This window comes from Gopherus evgoodei, chromosome 8 (assembly GCF_007399415.2).
Source record: "Gopherus evgoodei ecotype Sinaloan lineage chromosome 8, rGopEvg1_v1.p, whole genome shotgun sequence".
In the NCBI taxonomy this organism is placed as follows: Eukaryota; Metazoa; Chordata; order Testudines; family Testudinidae; genus Gopherus; species Gopherus evgoodei.
The window spans coordinates 88,054,833-88,072,852 of NC_044329.1; the positions used below are offsets into that span (position 1 = coordinate 88,054,833).

The 18,020-nt window shown below is 41.1% G+C and overlaps 1 protein-coding gene across 4 annotated transcripts in view; it reads left to right on the top strand.

Moving 5' to 3' along the window:
* The window catches only part of ZZZ3 (zinc finger ZZ-type containing 3), a 109,169-nt gene that overhangs the window by 34,886 nt on the left and 56,263 nt on the right, over positions 1 to 18,020 (top strand). For all 4 annotated transcript variants that reach the window (XM_030571958.1, XM_030571957.1, XM_030571959.1 and 1 more), the window contains exon 2: positions 14,959 to 16,517. In XM_030571958.1, coding sequence (XP_030427818.1) covers positions 15,010 to 16,517 — 1,508 coding nt within the window. In that variant the 5' untranslated portion in view covers positions 14,959 to 15,009. The remainder of the gene's footprint in view (positions 1 to 14,958; positions 16,518 to 18,020) is intronic.

An 18,020-nucleotide genomic window follows, 5' to 3' on the forward strand; every position in this document is an offset into this window, starting at 1 on the left:
GTCGAAGACTTGAGATCAATAAGCAGGATGAGGTCTAGAGTCAAAGCAAACGAGCAGTCTGCATATTTGCCCAGACAACTTCCTGGGCAACCCACCAGGGTTAAATAGTGAGCATAGTGGAAAGCCACAGGATGCTGTCACTCCACACCCTTTGGGCTGTACTTTCTGAGGCACCTAATCGCCACAGTTCTCCTTGTTTGTGGTTCTGTGTGGCCTCCCTATGACAATGTGGGAAGGCAGTTGTCCCAGACTCCACAGATCCAGATTTTAGTCCTATGGATCCTTACAAAACCGTCTTTTATGTATCAGAAATTAGCAAAATATGTTTTGGGCTTTTGCTGAGCAGATATTCTGCGTATTGATTTGGAAATAATTGAAAACCAGTTAACTTGAACTAGGTACAAGATACACTACTCTGATAAGTAATCCTGTGCCTTTGTAAAATGTGAGAAAGGCACAGCAGATTATCGTACTATATATTTTTTGTGTTTCAACATTTGGTGTAATGTTGACAAATCTGCCTGATAGCCTTTAATAATCCACAGTAAGTGTTTAATACTACTGTTAAGGATTGCTGTACTGCACATGTCTGTTCCCTATGTTGTCATGCCTATGAGACCAACCATTATTTTTCTAAGCAATGCATTTAAATAACTCTATATCCTATTAACAGTAGTTCACTAAAGACGAAAATAAAGAAACATCAACAAAACACGGAAACAACAGAAAAAAATACCTTTGTTTTGAGATTGGACCTTCAACTGGTTATCTCACGGGTATATTTTGCCCTGGGCCCTGTGAACAGAGCACTTTAACAGAATGGCTCCATGATGTTTGTTTGTTCCAAGATGCCATATAAATCTCTTTCTGTGCCTCATATATCCACCCAGATTGTCTTTTCCTTTCAACCTGTAGTTAACCCACCAAACGTTTAAGGCATTTTGCAGGAAAGAGGATTGTAGAGGATTAGGGGAGTGAGTAATGTGGGAGTTAGAAAGGGCCTCAGAGAGCAAAGAGAAAGATGTAGAAGTCACTTCCATGTAGGGTTCCAGGCATCAGGTTTTTGACCGGAATGCTCGGTCGAAAAGGGACCCTGTTGGCTCCAGTCAGCGCTGCTGACCGGGCTTCTAAAAGTTGAGTTGGCAGCACAGCAAGGCTAAGTCAGGCTTCCTGCCTGCCCTGGCTCTGTGCAAATCCCGGAAGCATGTCCGACTCCTAGGCGCAGTGGTGCCCACAGGGGCTCTGCGTGCTGATCTGACCCTGAGCGCCAGGTTGGCAACTTCCATTCGCCAGGAATCGTGGCCAGTGGGAGCTGTGGGGGTGGCATCTGCGGGTGCAAGCAGCATGCAGAGCTGCCTGGCCGCACCTCCACCTAGGAGCCAGAGTCACATGCCAGCTGCTTCCGGGAGCTGCCTGAGGTAAGTGCTGCCCGGAGCCCGCACCCCAAACCCCTTCCTGCACCTCAACCCTCTGCCTCCAGTCAGAACTCTCTCTCGCACCCTAACTCCCTCCCAGAGCCCGCACCTACACCCGCTTCCGCACCCTAACTCTGGCCTATCCTGGAGGCTGCATCCCTAGCCGGAGCCCACATCCCCAGCCGGAGCCCTCATCCCCTCCCGCACCCCTACTCCAACTCGGTGAAAGTGAGTGAGAGTGAGGGAGAGCAAGTGATGGAGGAAGGGCTGATGGAGGGAGTGGGGGCAGAGCTTCGGAAAAGAGCAGGGCCTCTGGGCAGTCCTGGTGCTTCTTCGAAATTAGGAGCTCTGCATGGCTTCCACCTTCTACTATTGTGGCTTGCCTTGGCATTTTGCTCTAATCTTATGTGGCTTATATTCTGAATGGCAACTCCTCCTGTTTCCCTAAAAACATTGCTTTAGCCCTTTTGGTCACCTGCCACCTACTTTCCCTGGTTTAGGAGCTGCACAGTTATCATGTGGCTTTGCTATCAATTAACATTTCTACACAGTTCTGTGATTCTTAGATGGTTATATTAAGGAACCTTACTGAATAATTTATATCTAATTTGGCTAATCCATGTACAGATACAGATTTTTTTTTTAATCTTGTGAAATAACTATGATATTTTATGTAACATCACTACACTTTTTTTTTCCCCTTCACTAATGCATTTTCACTAGAGATAGATGTGGTAAGTCTGATTCTGCTCTCATTTATACTAACTTTATACTGATGCAACTAGTATCTTCAGGAGAGTTATTCCTGGCTCTCACCACAGTCTGAGATCACAATCAGGCTCAGAATAAACAAGATGATTTCCAAAATATCCATGATGTTTTGTTTTTGCATATAACCCAAATAATGGTTTGGGGGTAAAAATTTGGAGAAACCTGCCAAATTTCGAGCTTGCATAGCAAATTGAGTTGAATTTGGCACATCTGAAAGCGTGTCCATGCCCCTCAGTTTTTTCCTGAACTTCAGAAAAGAGCACAGAGATTAATAACCCCTACTCTTTAGTAAGTGACTGCAGTCTTACTGGAAATACGCATTCTGAAATGTAGTGGGATTCTTTGGATTCTCCTTTTTATGTCATTATCTGGTATGCTTTTCCAAATAATAGTTATTGGATTGTAGTGTTTGTGCCTGAACTCTCAGGGCAAATGAAAATGTGTTGCATTTGGATAAGTAGATTTATTTCTTTGTGCACAAAAACAATTCCTTTTCCTTGAAAACAAGTTAGCATGTGGCGTTTTGGTTGGGAGGAAAAAACAGGTTGGGGACCCACTTGCGGACTCTTGTACCCCTCCCACACACACATTCCCTGACAAGAAGTAGGGAAGCCAAGGGAATTTGAGCCCCAAGGATATTGAAGTCTTGGGCTCTTCTTATCCACCTAAAGAGAGAGATGGCACAGGACTGGGCACCTGAATTAGGGGTTATTGTGGGCTTTGCTCTGATGAAAAGCACAGCCTAACTCAAATGTTATGTTAGTTTAATGTTTGTAAAGTATTTTGAAGAGTAAAAGTGCTGTAGGTAATACTATATATATTTTAATTTATTTTCTTTAATAATTCAAAGGTGAGAAGGTAAAAGTGAAAGAGAACAAGCGTACTACAGTATATATTTGCGCTTGTCCTCTCCTATGTTGAATTTTACTTTGGTTTCTCCTCTTCTGTATCCAATACTATTTTGTGAGGAAAAACTAGTACTGTTGTAGATGCTGTATGTCTGCTTATGAGCTACTTCTTGGCCATGGTATTGGGAATAGTGTAGTCCTGATTTTGCAGTTCTGCAGCTGGATTTGTTTCCAAGCACTATTTATTACTGTTTATCCTCTCTTCATTCTGTATTGTATGAGCTTTGTTAAGTAATGCATCCTTATTCAAATATTTTAGTGACATCATTGCCTTTTTTCTTGGTAGTATCATAGAATATAAGGGTTTGAAGGGACATCAGGAGGTCATCTAGTCCAACCCCCTGCTCAAAGCAGGACCAATCCGCAGACAGATTTTCACCCCAGTTCCCTAAATGGCCCCCTGAAGGATTGAACTCACAACCGTGGGTTTAGCAGGCCAATGCTCAAAGCCCTGATCTATCTAATGTGACAACATAATCTAGTCAAATAAGGGGTCTGGAATGGACCATGGACATCCGCGGTGGTAACTGGTAGGAGCAGAGCACAGCATGGAAATCTGATAGACCATGAACCAGAAGTTTACATTTTCTCCACTTTTGCAGTAGCTGGAAAGTGTTAAATTTTGTCCCTCCCCCGCCCCCAGAAAAAGACTTCCAGCATTGCTGTTTAAGATTTTATTCTTGTTTATTTCTTTAAAAAGTCATACAGTGACAAATAAGTGATGCTTTTTGTGAGGCAGATACTAAAAATGAGGGATATCTGTTGAATCTAGCAAGAAATATTTGGAAGGGTATATGCAAAACTGGAAATTTGGTTTATTTGATTTTGCTTGCCATTGTCAACTTAAATGTCACTTTCTGGTCCTTATGGATAATATGGTAAGTAAAACAACCAAAATAAAATTGACTGTCTAAATGACCTTATTCTAGGAAGACTGCAAGCACCGTCATCAATATTTATTTTCCATTTCAGTTGTTGCTATTTCTTCAACCTACTTCCCAGTAACTGTTACAATTCAAATTTGTGAAAATTTTTCCCAAAATGTGATCGTATTATGGGGGCAGCTGGTAGTGACCCCTATATTTAGCTTACTTGATATTTCCCATTATAAAGGATTATTGCAACTTTTTCTTTGAGAATCTCTGACACCTCCATTGTTTGCAGCACAGAGAACTCCCTCAGGCTTGTGAAGTGCTGTTTTTTTGTCACATGAAATTCTGTTAAGCTTTTGCTGAGATAGAAAGCATTAAAAATTGCCATTACTATCATGTACAGGCTTCAAGAAAATGTTGGCAGCCTGCCAAAATAACAACTAAGCACTGAGCTTGCACCTTTTGAGACTGGGCTGATTCTGTCACCAGCGCAGCAGCAGCATACACTGTATGCAGAGTTGCTAGAGCAGCTGTGGGGAGATGAGTTGTGGTTTTGTTTTGTTTTGTTTTGTGTTTTTCCCCAGGACGGCCAATCTTGGCACATGGTGCCCAGCCGTTCATGCCCCCTTCGGTGCACTGCAAGGGACAAGAACAACCTTCCCACTTCTAGTCACCTCCTGGTGAGCCTGGCATCTAGCCTCAGTGTTCCCTCATTCTCTCCCTGCTTACATCTCCTCTCTCCCATTCTGGGGATCTGGAACTGCCCCATTTAGAAAAGGGAAGGAAGGGAAGAACTAGGCCAGGCTCCTCTCAGTCAGTTTGTTTCTTGGGCACCAGAGGTGAAAGTAATATTAATTTCTTACCAGTTCGAGGGCCAGGCAGAAGGGGCAGGGTTCGGGTTCAGCCCTCCCCAGCCAGCCCATCCACACTAGCTGGGCCCTGCTACCTGAGACTCCGGTGGCAATTTAAAAGAGCCCGGGGCTCTGGCTGCTGCCACAGTGCTTGAACGTTGCTGCCCCTTTGCCTCTCCCATCTGCAGCCATGCCAGTAGGGTCCCTACTGGCAGGGCTGCCAACAGGAGAAGGCAAACAGGACAGCGACGTTAAAGTGCAGCCGCGGCAGCACTTTAACACAGGCTTTGTACGAGCCAGTACCGGCTTCTTACCAGTATGCCGTATCGACCCATTCTAGTCCACATTCACCCCTGTTGGGCATTCTCTTCCCTTCATCACCCAAACCAACCCTCCAGACCCTGCATATGGCCCCAGCAGCTCAGTTACACATGCTCACTCACTCTGTTTCTCTGTCTCTTTTGGGGCTATAGGAGCTCAGTGCTCTGTTCCCCTCTGGAATACCAGCCGCTGCCAGCTAATTTAGTTAGTCCTGTATTTTAAAGTGATAGTCTACTCTACTCTGTGCTGTGCTGAAGGTTCAGGCTTCCAACCCATATGATAGTACATACTGGATGGTGTTGTAGTTGCACATACTTCAATTTTTTTTTACCTTTTTAATTTAAAAAACCCTCAGTTAAAAGAATATTTGGGTTGCAAAGTCAAGCATATGAAAGTTAGAAAGTGGCATAATTACAGTTGTCAGTGTGCAGTTTTAGTTCTGCCCATTTCTATTGCTCTTCCATTTGTGCATTAATTAATAGAAATTAATTTTTTGGCAAATAGCTTATGTACCAAAAAATTCAGTTTTGGCTTGACCAAAACGTAATGATTTTGAGTGGGTTTGTCAAAGTTTTGGTAAAAGAAAAAAAAAGCAACAGGGTGGGGAGGGGGTGGAATAGTCTGAAAAAATCTAAACAAAATGTTTTAAAATTTAGCTGGTTTTCAAAATATGTATATCAAAACTGCCAAAACAAATGCCAAAAGAAATATTTTATTTGACCAAAAAAAGAACATTTTTGTTTTGTTTTTTGGTGAGGGGGAAAAAAAGTCCATCAAAAACAAAGGGTGTTTTCCCCCAGACTTTTCAGCTCAGCCACTGAACTGAAAAATCAGTTATTTGTCAGCTCTACTTATGTGTATGCTGAGAAAAAACTGGGTCTATAAACAATGGAATGTGTTTAATGAAAATATTAGTGATTGATTATGATATCTGCAATGTTAGTGAAATAAAGATTTAGGTCAGCATTTTCAGAACTCGATGCCTAAAATTTGCCTTTACATTCATATTTAAAGACCTCCATACTTGGGCAAGCCTCCCACAGTTCCTACCAAAGTCAATTTGGGTTCCTAAATGTGGATGTAGAGGCCTATCTTTTGGCACCTAATTGTGAAAAATTTGGCCTTCCTAAATAAAATATAAGTTTTATGTAATATAAATAAGAAAATCTTTCCAGGTGGTTTTAGGGAAACATGACAGTGTTTCAATATCTCTTTCACTGAGTTGTGCTATTGCCATTTTAATTTGGGACTGCCACTTTAGTGATGCTTTCTGGCATGCATTTTTCAAGCGAATATTTGAAGTCAGAAAGTGTCAAAAGTAGCATGGTAAATTGTAGAAAGCTCCTTTTTTCTTTCTTTAATTAATTTCAGCCATTTAGTTCTATTACCAAAAACAACAGAGTCTTAATGTTAGACTTGGAAAGAATGAGCATCTCCTGCACCTGTGTGTTACAGTATGTGAGAACTGCAGCTCAGGTTACAAGCATATGTGACATAGATAATTTACCTTTTTGCACATATCTGCATACGTCTGTTTCTGTGCCACATGCATCTACAGAAATGGCCACATCTTCTTTGGATATTGCCTATGTGGATCTCAGCTCTGACTGATGTATATGCTCTCAGAACATTCAAAATAGTTACATAGTGCACAAAACCCCTCAGGTTATATAAGGATGCACAGCCCAACTGCTACTTGGTTCATACTGCACTCCTGAGGAAACTGTGCACCTAAAATTAAAAATTCTTCAATAAAAATTAAAAATTCTGCGCACAATATTTTCCAATTCTGCATATTTTGTCAAAAACAAACACACACACACACACACACACACACACACACACACCAGTTTCAATTATTTTTGGTCATTTCTTTCAAAATATCTGTCAGCAAGTATGTCTGTAACAGTACAGACAACAAAAAAGATTCAGGAAATATTTTTGACAAATAGATTCCTTACTAGGCATATTAATACAGAACTCTGAGTAATAATTCATGTAAACTACAATACAGAACAGTATTTCCCATCCCCGTCAGAAGCAGTGCAAAGGCTTAGGGGAGTCAGTGGTAATGGAGGAGCTGAGGGAGAGAGAAGTTATTGCTGGGAAGGAGCCTGGGTGTGAACTTGGGGGGTTGCTGAATGTGGGTGGAAGTATGGAACAGGTTTTTTTGAGAGGTGGGGAGGGATTGTTATGGAGCTTCCCACATGCAGACCCTGGCTGACCTCTAGCCTCTCCCATTCAGCCAGGCACATCTGCCCCTGTCCCCATGTGTCCTTCAACCCCCGTCTACATGTGTTCTTCCACCCTCACTCAAACACCTACTCCCCCCATCCCTATGTGGTCCTGCACTCCCTCCCCCTGTACCCAGGTGTCTTTGTGTCCCCACTCAGCCACCCCCTGTCCCTATGTGGCCCTGCAGCCTCTCTCCTGTCCCCTTGTGGCTCTGCATCTTCCTCCCCCTCCCCGTGGCTCTGTCTCCACTTCCATTCAGCCACTGCCCCAGTCTGTCCTCCCCCAGTAGCTCTGTCTGATTCCCCCCCAGCAACCCCATGCTGTCTGTCTCCCCATAGCCCCTGTCTCTTGACCTGGCCCGAGAGGCACTGAGAAGGCAGGCATTTTTTTCTTCCTAGCTGACCTGGAGCTGCTGCTCTATTCTAGCACCTGGTGGACAAAAGACGGAACTGCAGCAACGTTCTGTCAGAAGCTTTTTCTGTGCAAAAAAAATTAAAACTATGCATGGCTCATTAATTATGCATGTGCACAGTAGCACAGAAGTCCCCCAGAAGTAATACTGACAACTGTAGGCAGCAAGTAGAAACTCAGGTCTGGTCTACACATTGCACAGGAAGCCAGAGTATGAACCTACAGCACATTGGCTTCGCACACGGTACATCAAAGTGCACTGTGGAACCTTTTGTGTGCAGTAGGAAGATCCACACAGCAAGTTAGTGTGCAGCAATCTAGTGCACTGTAGATTCAGACCAGGGCTTGCTGTACACTAACTCGCTATGTAGACAGGCCCTTAGAAGGTCTGTCGTCATCATCCTGGCTGTATTTCTAAGAAAATCACTCTGTTTCTTGTTCTTATGAGTATAAAATTATAATAGTTACAGTAGGGGATAACTTTCCAACATGTGCCAAAAAGCTTTTCCCGTGTTTGGCTCTTTCTTTTCCTTAGGTTCCATTCAGCATCTTCCACTTTGTGGCAGATTACCTTCCTTGATGTGCTTTGGATGATTGTGGACAAACCTGCCAACTTCAAGTGTTGTCCTTCTTGCATTGGTACTATGTTTGTGACTGATGAGCTCACTCTGCAGCCCAGTCTACTCAGAGTAGTTTCACCAGTTTAACTAAATCAGTTTCTAAATGAATTAGTTAAATTGGTGCCGTTTTCAATGTGGGCATTCTTAAATTGGTTTGAGTAGCTAATATCAATTTAGCTTACTTCAGTTTATTACCAAATTAAACTAAATCAATGATCGTTACTCTTTTAACTGATTTAAATTGGTGCAGTTTCTGTGTGCAGAAAAAGCCTATGCCTTTTCTGCTTCAGGGACCAACATAATTTTGAAATCTGTTTCGTATGCTAGTCTTCTCGAGGTGCATTTATCCAGTCTGACTCAAGCACCATCTCTGGGAGGCAGACATATAGGCCTTATCATCTGCTACTGAGCATTCAGGCACACTGGAGGTCCTCGTCTGAATCTAGGACAAGCAGCCTCACATTCAAAAAAAGCTTAATGCCTCGGGACTCAGCAGTGTCATCCCATAAGAAAAGCTCTTATGCTGAAGCAGGGTTTCTCAAACAGGGGTCGTCACTTGTGTAGGGAAAGCCCCTGGTGGGCCAGGCCGGTGTGTTTACTTGCCCCGTCTGCGGGTCCATCCGATCGCGGCTCCCACTGGCCGCAGATCGCTGCTCCAGGCCAATGGGAGCTGCTGGCCAGTGGGAGTCGTGATCGGCTGGACCTGCGGACTGGGCAGGTAAACACACCGGCCCGACCCGCCAGGGGCTTTCCCTGCACAAGTAGCAACCTCTGTTTTAGAAACCTTGTGCTAAACGTTGCTCCAAACAACAGTGCAGGAGCTCTCTACAGTCTCCAACATCAGATCTAGGAGAGTGGGATAAAGGATGTTGAGAGAGGTTACTTTATACAGTCACACTCCATGACAGCCTACCCATCTACTTCCCAGTGCCCCCAAAGGAACTTCAGGCAAAACTGCTATGCTTTATCTTTCCTCCAAATGAGAGCCATAGAGGAGGCCCCTCAGCAACAGAATGGGAAGGGAGCCCTGCAGGAAATTTATGTTAAAGAACCACAGTTACTATGGTAACTGTTCTTTTCCTGCCATCTACCAGCTCCTTAGCTTTTTTGCTACCATTTTGCCTTTTTTCTCCATGTCTATGGTCTTTCTGTGTGTTCCGCATAAGAGGGAATTCAGTGGATTTCTTGCATCTTCGCTACTGCCTTTAACAGAACAGAATGGGAGGCAGTGAGGTAAATTATTTTATCCAGTTCATCAAGATGGAAAGCAAACTGCTCTTCCATACACTGACATAAAGAGACAGAAAGATGGATCAGTGGAAGGACTGCAGGAGGAGACAGCTAACTGCCATAAAGGATGCCAAAGCTGCTCAGAAATAGAGCTCAATTTCGGGGAGATCTAGAAGTTCCACATTAACTATTTTTCTCTATTGTGCTACATGAAATCCTTTCACCGTTTAGACACAGTGCAGTAGGCAAAGACAGTTGCTCAACAGGGCTCCTAAACTCTGTAAGAATGGAGTTTTATGCCTGCACAGTTAAAGATCCCCAGATGGCATCTCTTTGCCTGCTCCCATTCAGCACCTTCTGCCCCTCATGCTAATGCATGCCTTCGGCTAGTCATCAGTCTAGAGTCTTCCTTCTGCAATTATCTTCATTTAGTAGTTCATTTTTAGATGGTTTCAGTCAAACTGAAAATTGTCAATGATTTTAAATTGTAAGCTCTTTGGGGCATATACTGTGTCTCATTTCTGTGTAAATCACTATACTGACTTTTGGTGCTGTATATATTGTAAAAAAAATTGGCGATTGTTAACGTTGCTGCATAATATCCATTTTGCCACAGAATTTATTCAGCTGGGTAATTTAGATTTCATGCGCCACATGATACCACCTTGTCCAAAATTCACTGGAATGCACTAAAACTGTACTGCAACCTGTACAGTAACCCGATTTGAAAACATTTTTCTTCCATTTCCTCTTTTGGCTTAATGCTCACCATTAGGGCTTGGCTACACTCGAAACTCCAAAGCGCTTTGAAGTGCGAGTGTGGTCGCGGTACCAGCCCTAAGAGGCAGTTGGCACTGAGCAGATCCTGAGCTCCATTTAGGTGAAGAGAAAGAGAAATCAGTAGTAGAGGGAAAGGAGAGAAGAATAGCTATGGGGGTAAAGGAGAGAAACAGGGGCAGCACTAAGCCATAAGAGGAAATGGAAGACATGCAGCTCTGAGCGGCATGGTAAGGGGGCCGGGGCTGGGAGGTTGGATAAGGGGCAGAGGATCCTGGGGGACAGGGAGCAGGGGGGTGGTTGGATGGGGTGGAGGTTCTGGGTGGGGCAGTCAGGGGATGAGGACCAGGGGAAGGGGGTTGGATAAGCGTGGGAGTCCCAGGGTGCCTGTCGGGGCAGGGGTGTGGACAGGGGATGGGGTCCCGGGGGGCAGTTAGGCACGGAGAGTTCCTGGGAGGGGGCAGTTAGAGGAGAAGGAGCAGGGGCGTTGAATGGGTTGGAGGTTCTGAGGGGGAGCAGTCGGGGGTGAGAAGTGGGAGGGGTCAGATAGGGGACAGGGGCCAGGCTGTTTGGGGAAGCACAGCCTTCCCTACCCGGTCCTTCATACAGTTTTGCAACCCCAATGTGGCCCTTGGTCCAAAAAGTTTGCCCACCCCTGTTCTAACCTATTGCATTAGTGTTTGAATTTGGTTTCTTTCAGTATAGCCAGGGCATCATGTAATACAATATGTGGTTATGCAGCCATGTAAATACCTTATAATTTACCTTTTTCCTAAGATGTCACTTAAATCTGTTTATTGTGCAGATCAGCACAAATGAATTTTTTTCTCAGAAAAAAAAACAGGAGTACTTGTGGCATCTTAGAGACTAACAAATTTATTTGAGCATAAGCTTTCATGGGCTACAGCCCACTTCTTTGGATGCATGGAATGGAACATATATTGAGGAGATATATATACACATACAGAGAGCATGAAAAAGGTGGGAGTTGCCCTACCAACTCTAAGAGGCCAATTAAATAAGGAATAAAAAAACTTTTGAAGTGATATTCAAGATAGCCCAGTACAGACAGTTTGATAAGAAGTGTGAGAATACTTACAAGGGGAGATAGATTCAATGTTTGTAATGGCTCAGCCATTCCCAGTCCCTATTTAAACCTAAGGTGATTGTATCTAGTTTGCATATCAGTTCCAGCTCAGCAGTTTCTCCTTGGAGTCTGTTTTTTTTGAAGCTTTTCTGTTGCAAAATTGCCACCTGCAGGTCTGTCATTGAATGACCAGAAAGGTTAAAGTGTTCTCCTACTGGTTTTTGAGTGTTCTGATTCCTGATGTCAGACTTGTGTCCATTAATTCTTTTGCGTAGAGACTGTCCAGTTTGGCCAATGTACATGGCAGAGAGGCATTGCTGGCACATAATGGCATATATCACATTGGTAGATGTGCAGGTGAATGAGCCCCTGATGGTATGGCTGATGTGATTAGGTCCTATTATGGTGTCACTTGAATAGATATGTGGACAGAGTTGGCATCGGGCTTTGTTGCAAAGGTAGGTTCCTGGGTTAGTGTTTTTGTTTAGTGATGTGTGGTTGCTGGTGAGTATTTGCTTCAGGTTGCGGGGTTGTCTGTAAGCGAGGACAGGCCTGTCCCCCAAGATCTGTGAGAGTGAGGGATCATCTTTCAGGATAGGTTGTAGATCTTTGATGATGCGCTGGAGAGGTTTTAGTTGGGGGCTGAAGGTGACAGCTAGTGGTGTTGTGTTATTTTCTTTGTTGGGCCTGTCTTGTTGCAGATGACGTCTGGGTACTCGTCTGGCTCTGTCAATCTGTTTTTTCACTTCAGCAGGTGGGTATTATAGTTTTAAGAATGCTTGATAGAGATCTTTTAGGTGCTTGTCTCTGTCTGAGGGATTGGAGCAAATGCAGTTGTATCTTAGAGCTTGGCTGTAGAAATGGATCGTGTGGTGTGTCCTGGATGGTAGCTGGAGGCAAGTAGGTAAGTATAGCTGTTAGTAGGTTTCCAGTATAGGGTGGTATTTAAGTGACATCGCTTATTAGCACAGTAGTTCAGGAAATGGACTGCTTGTGTCGATTGATCTAGGCTAAGGTTGATGATGGGATGGAAATTATTGAAATCGGGGTGGAATTCCTCAAGAACTTCTTTTCCATGGGTCCAGATGATGATGTCGTCTTCAGTGTAGCACAGGTAGAGTAGGGGCCTTAGGGGACGAGAGCTAAGGAAGCATTGTTCTTTTTCTGTAATTTTCTGTTCCTCAGCTTATCTGCTTGCCATTTTAGGATCTCCAGGAGAGAGAAATTGTGTAGCCCGACAGAGAAATGGGAAATACACCAACATGAGGTTCAGAAGGTGCTAGGGCACTATCTTTTGGGGAGCATGGAGAAAGATACAGAAGCATATGGCTGCCATCCTATGGCTTTAAGGAACAGAACTATTTCACCTACAGTGCATCAAGAGTGGAGCGCTGCTTAGGAGTTATGAATGCAGCTGCTGCCTTCTGCAAGCCTGCCCTGCTCCCACAAGGCTTTGCTTCAGGCCCGTTAGCCACCATCTGTCACCCACTCTCCCAGTTTAAAAGTTGTAGTGTTTATCAAATGTCTTTGCAATCAGTCACTGTTGCTTCATCTGTCTGTATTGCTGTGATTCATAAAACAGGGACCCTCACCTTAGGATGAATGTACAGGGAAAGGAGGGACCTTGATTTGGCTTAGTTAATACAGTAGAATAGTCTCCTATTTTGAGAAATTAATTTGTCAGGACTCTGAACTTATTTTCTACATAATCTTTAACTAACCTATTTAAATGTATAGCATTGTTTTTCATTTAAATACTCTCAACAATTGTCTTGTTAATTCATTGTCATTATACTGTAAAGATAAGTTTACTTACTCATCCATGAGTGTATGAAAATATCTAAGATGCATTAACCTGGATCTAATAATAGCAAATGATTACTTTAGACTCTGTGCTTTTTATTAACCTTAATAAATAGTAACAAATTTTTCATTGTTTGGTTTTTTGTTTTTATTGTATATAATAATATATATATATTATAAAGAATGTAAATCATTCCTAGTTTCGTGGTCGTAATATATACCAAGTAATACTGTGCTATTATGCTATCTAGTACTTAATGTAACTAGGAATTTTTAAGTGTATTTGAAATAGCAGTTTTAATGTAAGCACATGTAAACAGACAGTCTCATTAATTGCTGTCATTGTCAGTCAGAATCAAACTGTTCTAGAAGAATATTGTCATGCCCTGATTGATACAAATACCACACCTCCAATTTTTTCTGCTAAAAGACTTTACCCTACTTATCCATATGTGTGTGTGTGTGTATATATATATATATATATATATAACTTTCTGAGAGGTGACAGTGTCATTCTTTTTTCTTCTTGCTGAAAATGAAAAACAAAAAACTGTTGAAGTAGTTCCCTTCCGTTTATCAATTCATGCCTTTATCAATAACATGTAGGTGGCCTGATTTTTATTTATTTATTTATCTATTTTTAAAATAGCTTTTAAGCCGTGTGCATCATATATGTTGGTTGGATGAGTTGCTGAAATCTGGAATTCTGACAGATGGAAAAGAAAAAAATATGCAGTAAAATTTATGCAAACAAAAAAAGTCTGTTAATCATCTTTGATGTAATAACGCTCCAATACTAATGTCCAGTATTGCAATAATATGAGGAATGCAAGAAGATAAGGCTGGGATTTAAGATTTCATGGATTGGACCAAACTTAGAGAGTCCTACTGTTTCACACTAACTTCTCAGATCCATACACAGGGGTTTGAAATCTAGATCTGAACCCAGATTTTCCCAAAATTAGAGAGAAAAAATGATTCAGTCCATCATTATAGGAATAGGTTCAAACTGCAAATTTTAAATATGATGTTTTGAACCCATTTCTGCTTTTAGTGGTTTGACAGAAGTAACATCTTTTGATCATCTATCAAATTAGAAGTGCAAATGAAAATACTGTTATCAATTTCTTTGATTTATAAAGGCAACAGATTCAGTTAGCAAGATATTGTATTAATATGTTTTCTGTTTCATCTTGTTGTGATTATAATTAATGTATATTGCTATTGGTGAATATGGAATTTTAAGGATGAGGTTTAATATTCTTATGAGAGTGCAGACATTTAATAATCATGCCTGTACAAAATGATTTTTTGTACAGTATAATAAAAATAGTGCATTTTAGTAATACTGAAGTGTTCCAGTTGTATTTGATATTCAGACTTTAATGATACTCTGATTCTTGTCCTAAAGAGAGAATAAATAGAAATAGTAAGTAAACTATTCTGTTTCTTGGGGCCAATATACGTCTCTGTAAAAGTCCTTATTTGTTGAAACAGAGGGAAGAAATATTATGTTTCATAAAGATATGTAATTTTCACATTAGTACCTATGTCACAATATAGAATATATCCTTCAGAATATTAACATAATTTTTATGAATGCAGATGTTTTCGAATGTTACTTTTTTCTCATTGTTTTGTTTACATTTTTTTGAAGGTTTCCCAATGAGTGGATCATGATGAACATACTTTAGGGACTTGCCATAGTATGGCTGCTTCTCGATCTACTCGTGTTACAAGATCAACAGTGGGGTTAAATGGTTTGGATGAAAACTTTTGTGGTCGAACCTTAAGAAACCGTAGTATCGCTCATCCAGAAGAATTATCTCCTCATTCTCAAGTACGATCAAGATCACCAAAGAAGAGACCAGAGTCTGTGCAAACTCAAAAGGGAAGTAATAGTGGAAGAACTACTGACTTGAAACAGCAAAATGCTCGGGAATCATGGGTGAGCCCTAGAAAGAGAGGACTGTCTACTTCTGAAAAAGATAATGTTGAGAAACAAATTGTGGAAAATTGTGAGAAAAGACAAGCAGAATCTGTATCACCAGTTTTAAAACGAATTAAACGTTGCCTACGTTCAGAAGTAGCAAACAGTTCAGAAGAAGAGTTGCCTACTAAAGCAGAAAAGGAATCATTGGAGTGTAAGAGTTCCATATCAGACAATGATGCAGTCTCTGCAGGGACTAAACGAGCTTGTCGATGTCTTATACTGGATGATTGTGACAAAAGGGAAGTTAAAAAGGTGAATGTCTGTGTGGAAGGGTTTAATAATTCTGCAATAGTTGAAGAGCTCACGGGCTATCAGGCTGTCAATGGGGTTGATGAGAGACAGTCAGATGCCCTAAACTGTGATGACTGTCAGCCTGATGGGAACACTAAACAGAACAGTGCTGGTTCCTGTATGCCCAAGGAGAAAACTGTAGCAGAAAATGGGAATTCATTTGCCCATTCTTCATTGTTGCTTAATAGCAGCAAGGAGGACAGTGTTATAGACCATTATGTGCCTTGCACAAATTCACCTGAACAGGTAAAATTAGAGGACCACAAAATAAGTGACTGCTTGCCTGCGGAACCTGTTGATCAGGCAAATGAGCCAGCTACCGGGTCCTTTTCTGAAATCCACTCATCTTTGTTAAGGGATTCTGAGGAGGAGGTAGATGTGGTGGGAGATAGCAGTGCCTCAAAGGAACAGTGTGCTGAAAACACCAACAGCAACCTGAATGCTTATCATGATAGTACATCAATCTCAGGTGAACCTGAACCACCATCTTCTGTGCTGGAATGTGTTTCAGCTCAAATTACATCAGTGTCAGAACTTCAAGAACACAGATATACATTGAGAACTTCACCACGAAGGGCTGCCCCTGCCAAAGGTAGTCCCACTAAAAATAACTCGCCTTGTAGAGAAAATGGGCAGGTTGAGGAAAATAATCGTAGTCTCACTGAAAAGAATATAGCTGCAAGTACTAATAATATCTGTGGCTCTCCCGTAAATGCTAAAGAAATTATGCAGAGTGAAAAAGTGAGAGGTTGTGACTCTGGAGATTATGTGAGTGATGGACTAAGTAAGCCACCCTCTGAGGCTCGGCTCATTGCTGGATATATATCATCTGCCAAAGAGAGTGCCAACCTGCACACTGCAGAAGATGATGAGGACGAGCCTGATGTGTATTACTTTGAATCTGATCATGTGGCATTGAAACACAACAAAGAGTATGTGTAACTATGGTAACCATGAATTCTGCTTTTGTTCCTTAGCCAAAAATCTAATTATCAAAAATTATCCATATATCTTTAAATAATTCCACAATAATATAAGTATTTTGATTTCTTAATTGTTTAGCTATTATTAGTTTAACCTCAACCCTCATTTCCCATAGCCTCTCAAAAAGTAACCTTTCATCTATGTAATATGCAGTGTGGTACAGCAATGTGGTTTATACAGTTCTAATAATTGAAGATTCTAGCAAGAAATTGTTTTTGAAACACACTTCTGTTGTTTTTCCCCCCAGGGAACTTAGAGAAACCAAACCAAAATATTACAGCCTTTAATTTAACTAGAAGCATTTTGATTATTTATCAGCCTGTTTAACAGTTACAGTACATACAGGTTTATTAAATGGTGATACCACTATACATAGCAGAGTATATAAACAAGTTGCTATGGCATCCGTTTTCCAAGCATTGTGGAAGAAATTTAGCTATATTTTTTATGCTAATTAACTTGTGATGTTGCTTAATTCCAATGCAACAATTTGAAAACTTACACCGGTGTTGTCATTTGCATCATATTTTCATTTATGGTGACATTATTTTAGCACAAAAAGTATAGATTGATATTCTAATTACCCTTAGCAAGTATAAGCATCATTTGTTTATTATCTGAATAGCTATTAGTAAGACAGAAGTAGTCACAAATATGTAATATGATGAAAGTCCTTGTAAAGAAAAGGCACTGATTTTTATATAAATATAATTTATATGGAAAGAATTTGCTCTAAAATGACAGATCAGACCACAACTTTATACCAAGCAACAATTTCAAGACCTTTTTAAAATTTGTGTTTTGGTTTTTGTTTTCTTGCTATTTAGTATATTGTTTAGATTTTCTTCTGAGTATTGAAATACCAAAAATACTGAGTGCAGATGAGCTTTACTTTTCTTCATATGAACAGACAAAGAAACTTATTGCTAGCTATAAGACTTGACAGAAGCTGTGGTTTCCAGAGATGACACCCCTGGGGCATTATGAGGCACAAGACACAGATGATTGTCTCTAATCCTGCAGAAGTTGACTGTGTTATTATGGCTTTTGGAGTTACATTATTTTTATAATGAAATTTCTTCAATGTTGGATATAAGTAAATTGCCTTGATTAGAGAGTGCTGCCAGTTAAAGTATACAGTACTTCAGCTGTGAGGTTTGCATAAATTATCATTAAAATTGATAATGTACATACACTACAGCGCTTTCTCAATCCAAGTATGTTTTTGCTGCTTTCCCGTTGACAGACATTGCATATTGTATAAAATTAAATGTATGATAAAGGTCAGATGAAATGGAAACTCGATCACTTTCTCTCTTTTAGTTTTTGTTGTTTGTATTATAAACAAGGTGATCTATTTTAATTTATGTCAGTGTGAAAACAGTTTTTCTCTCAGCTCTGTAATTGCTGATTATTGAGAATAGAATGCTGCAAATTTTCAGATGTGACCT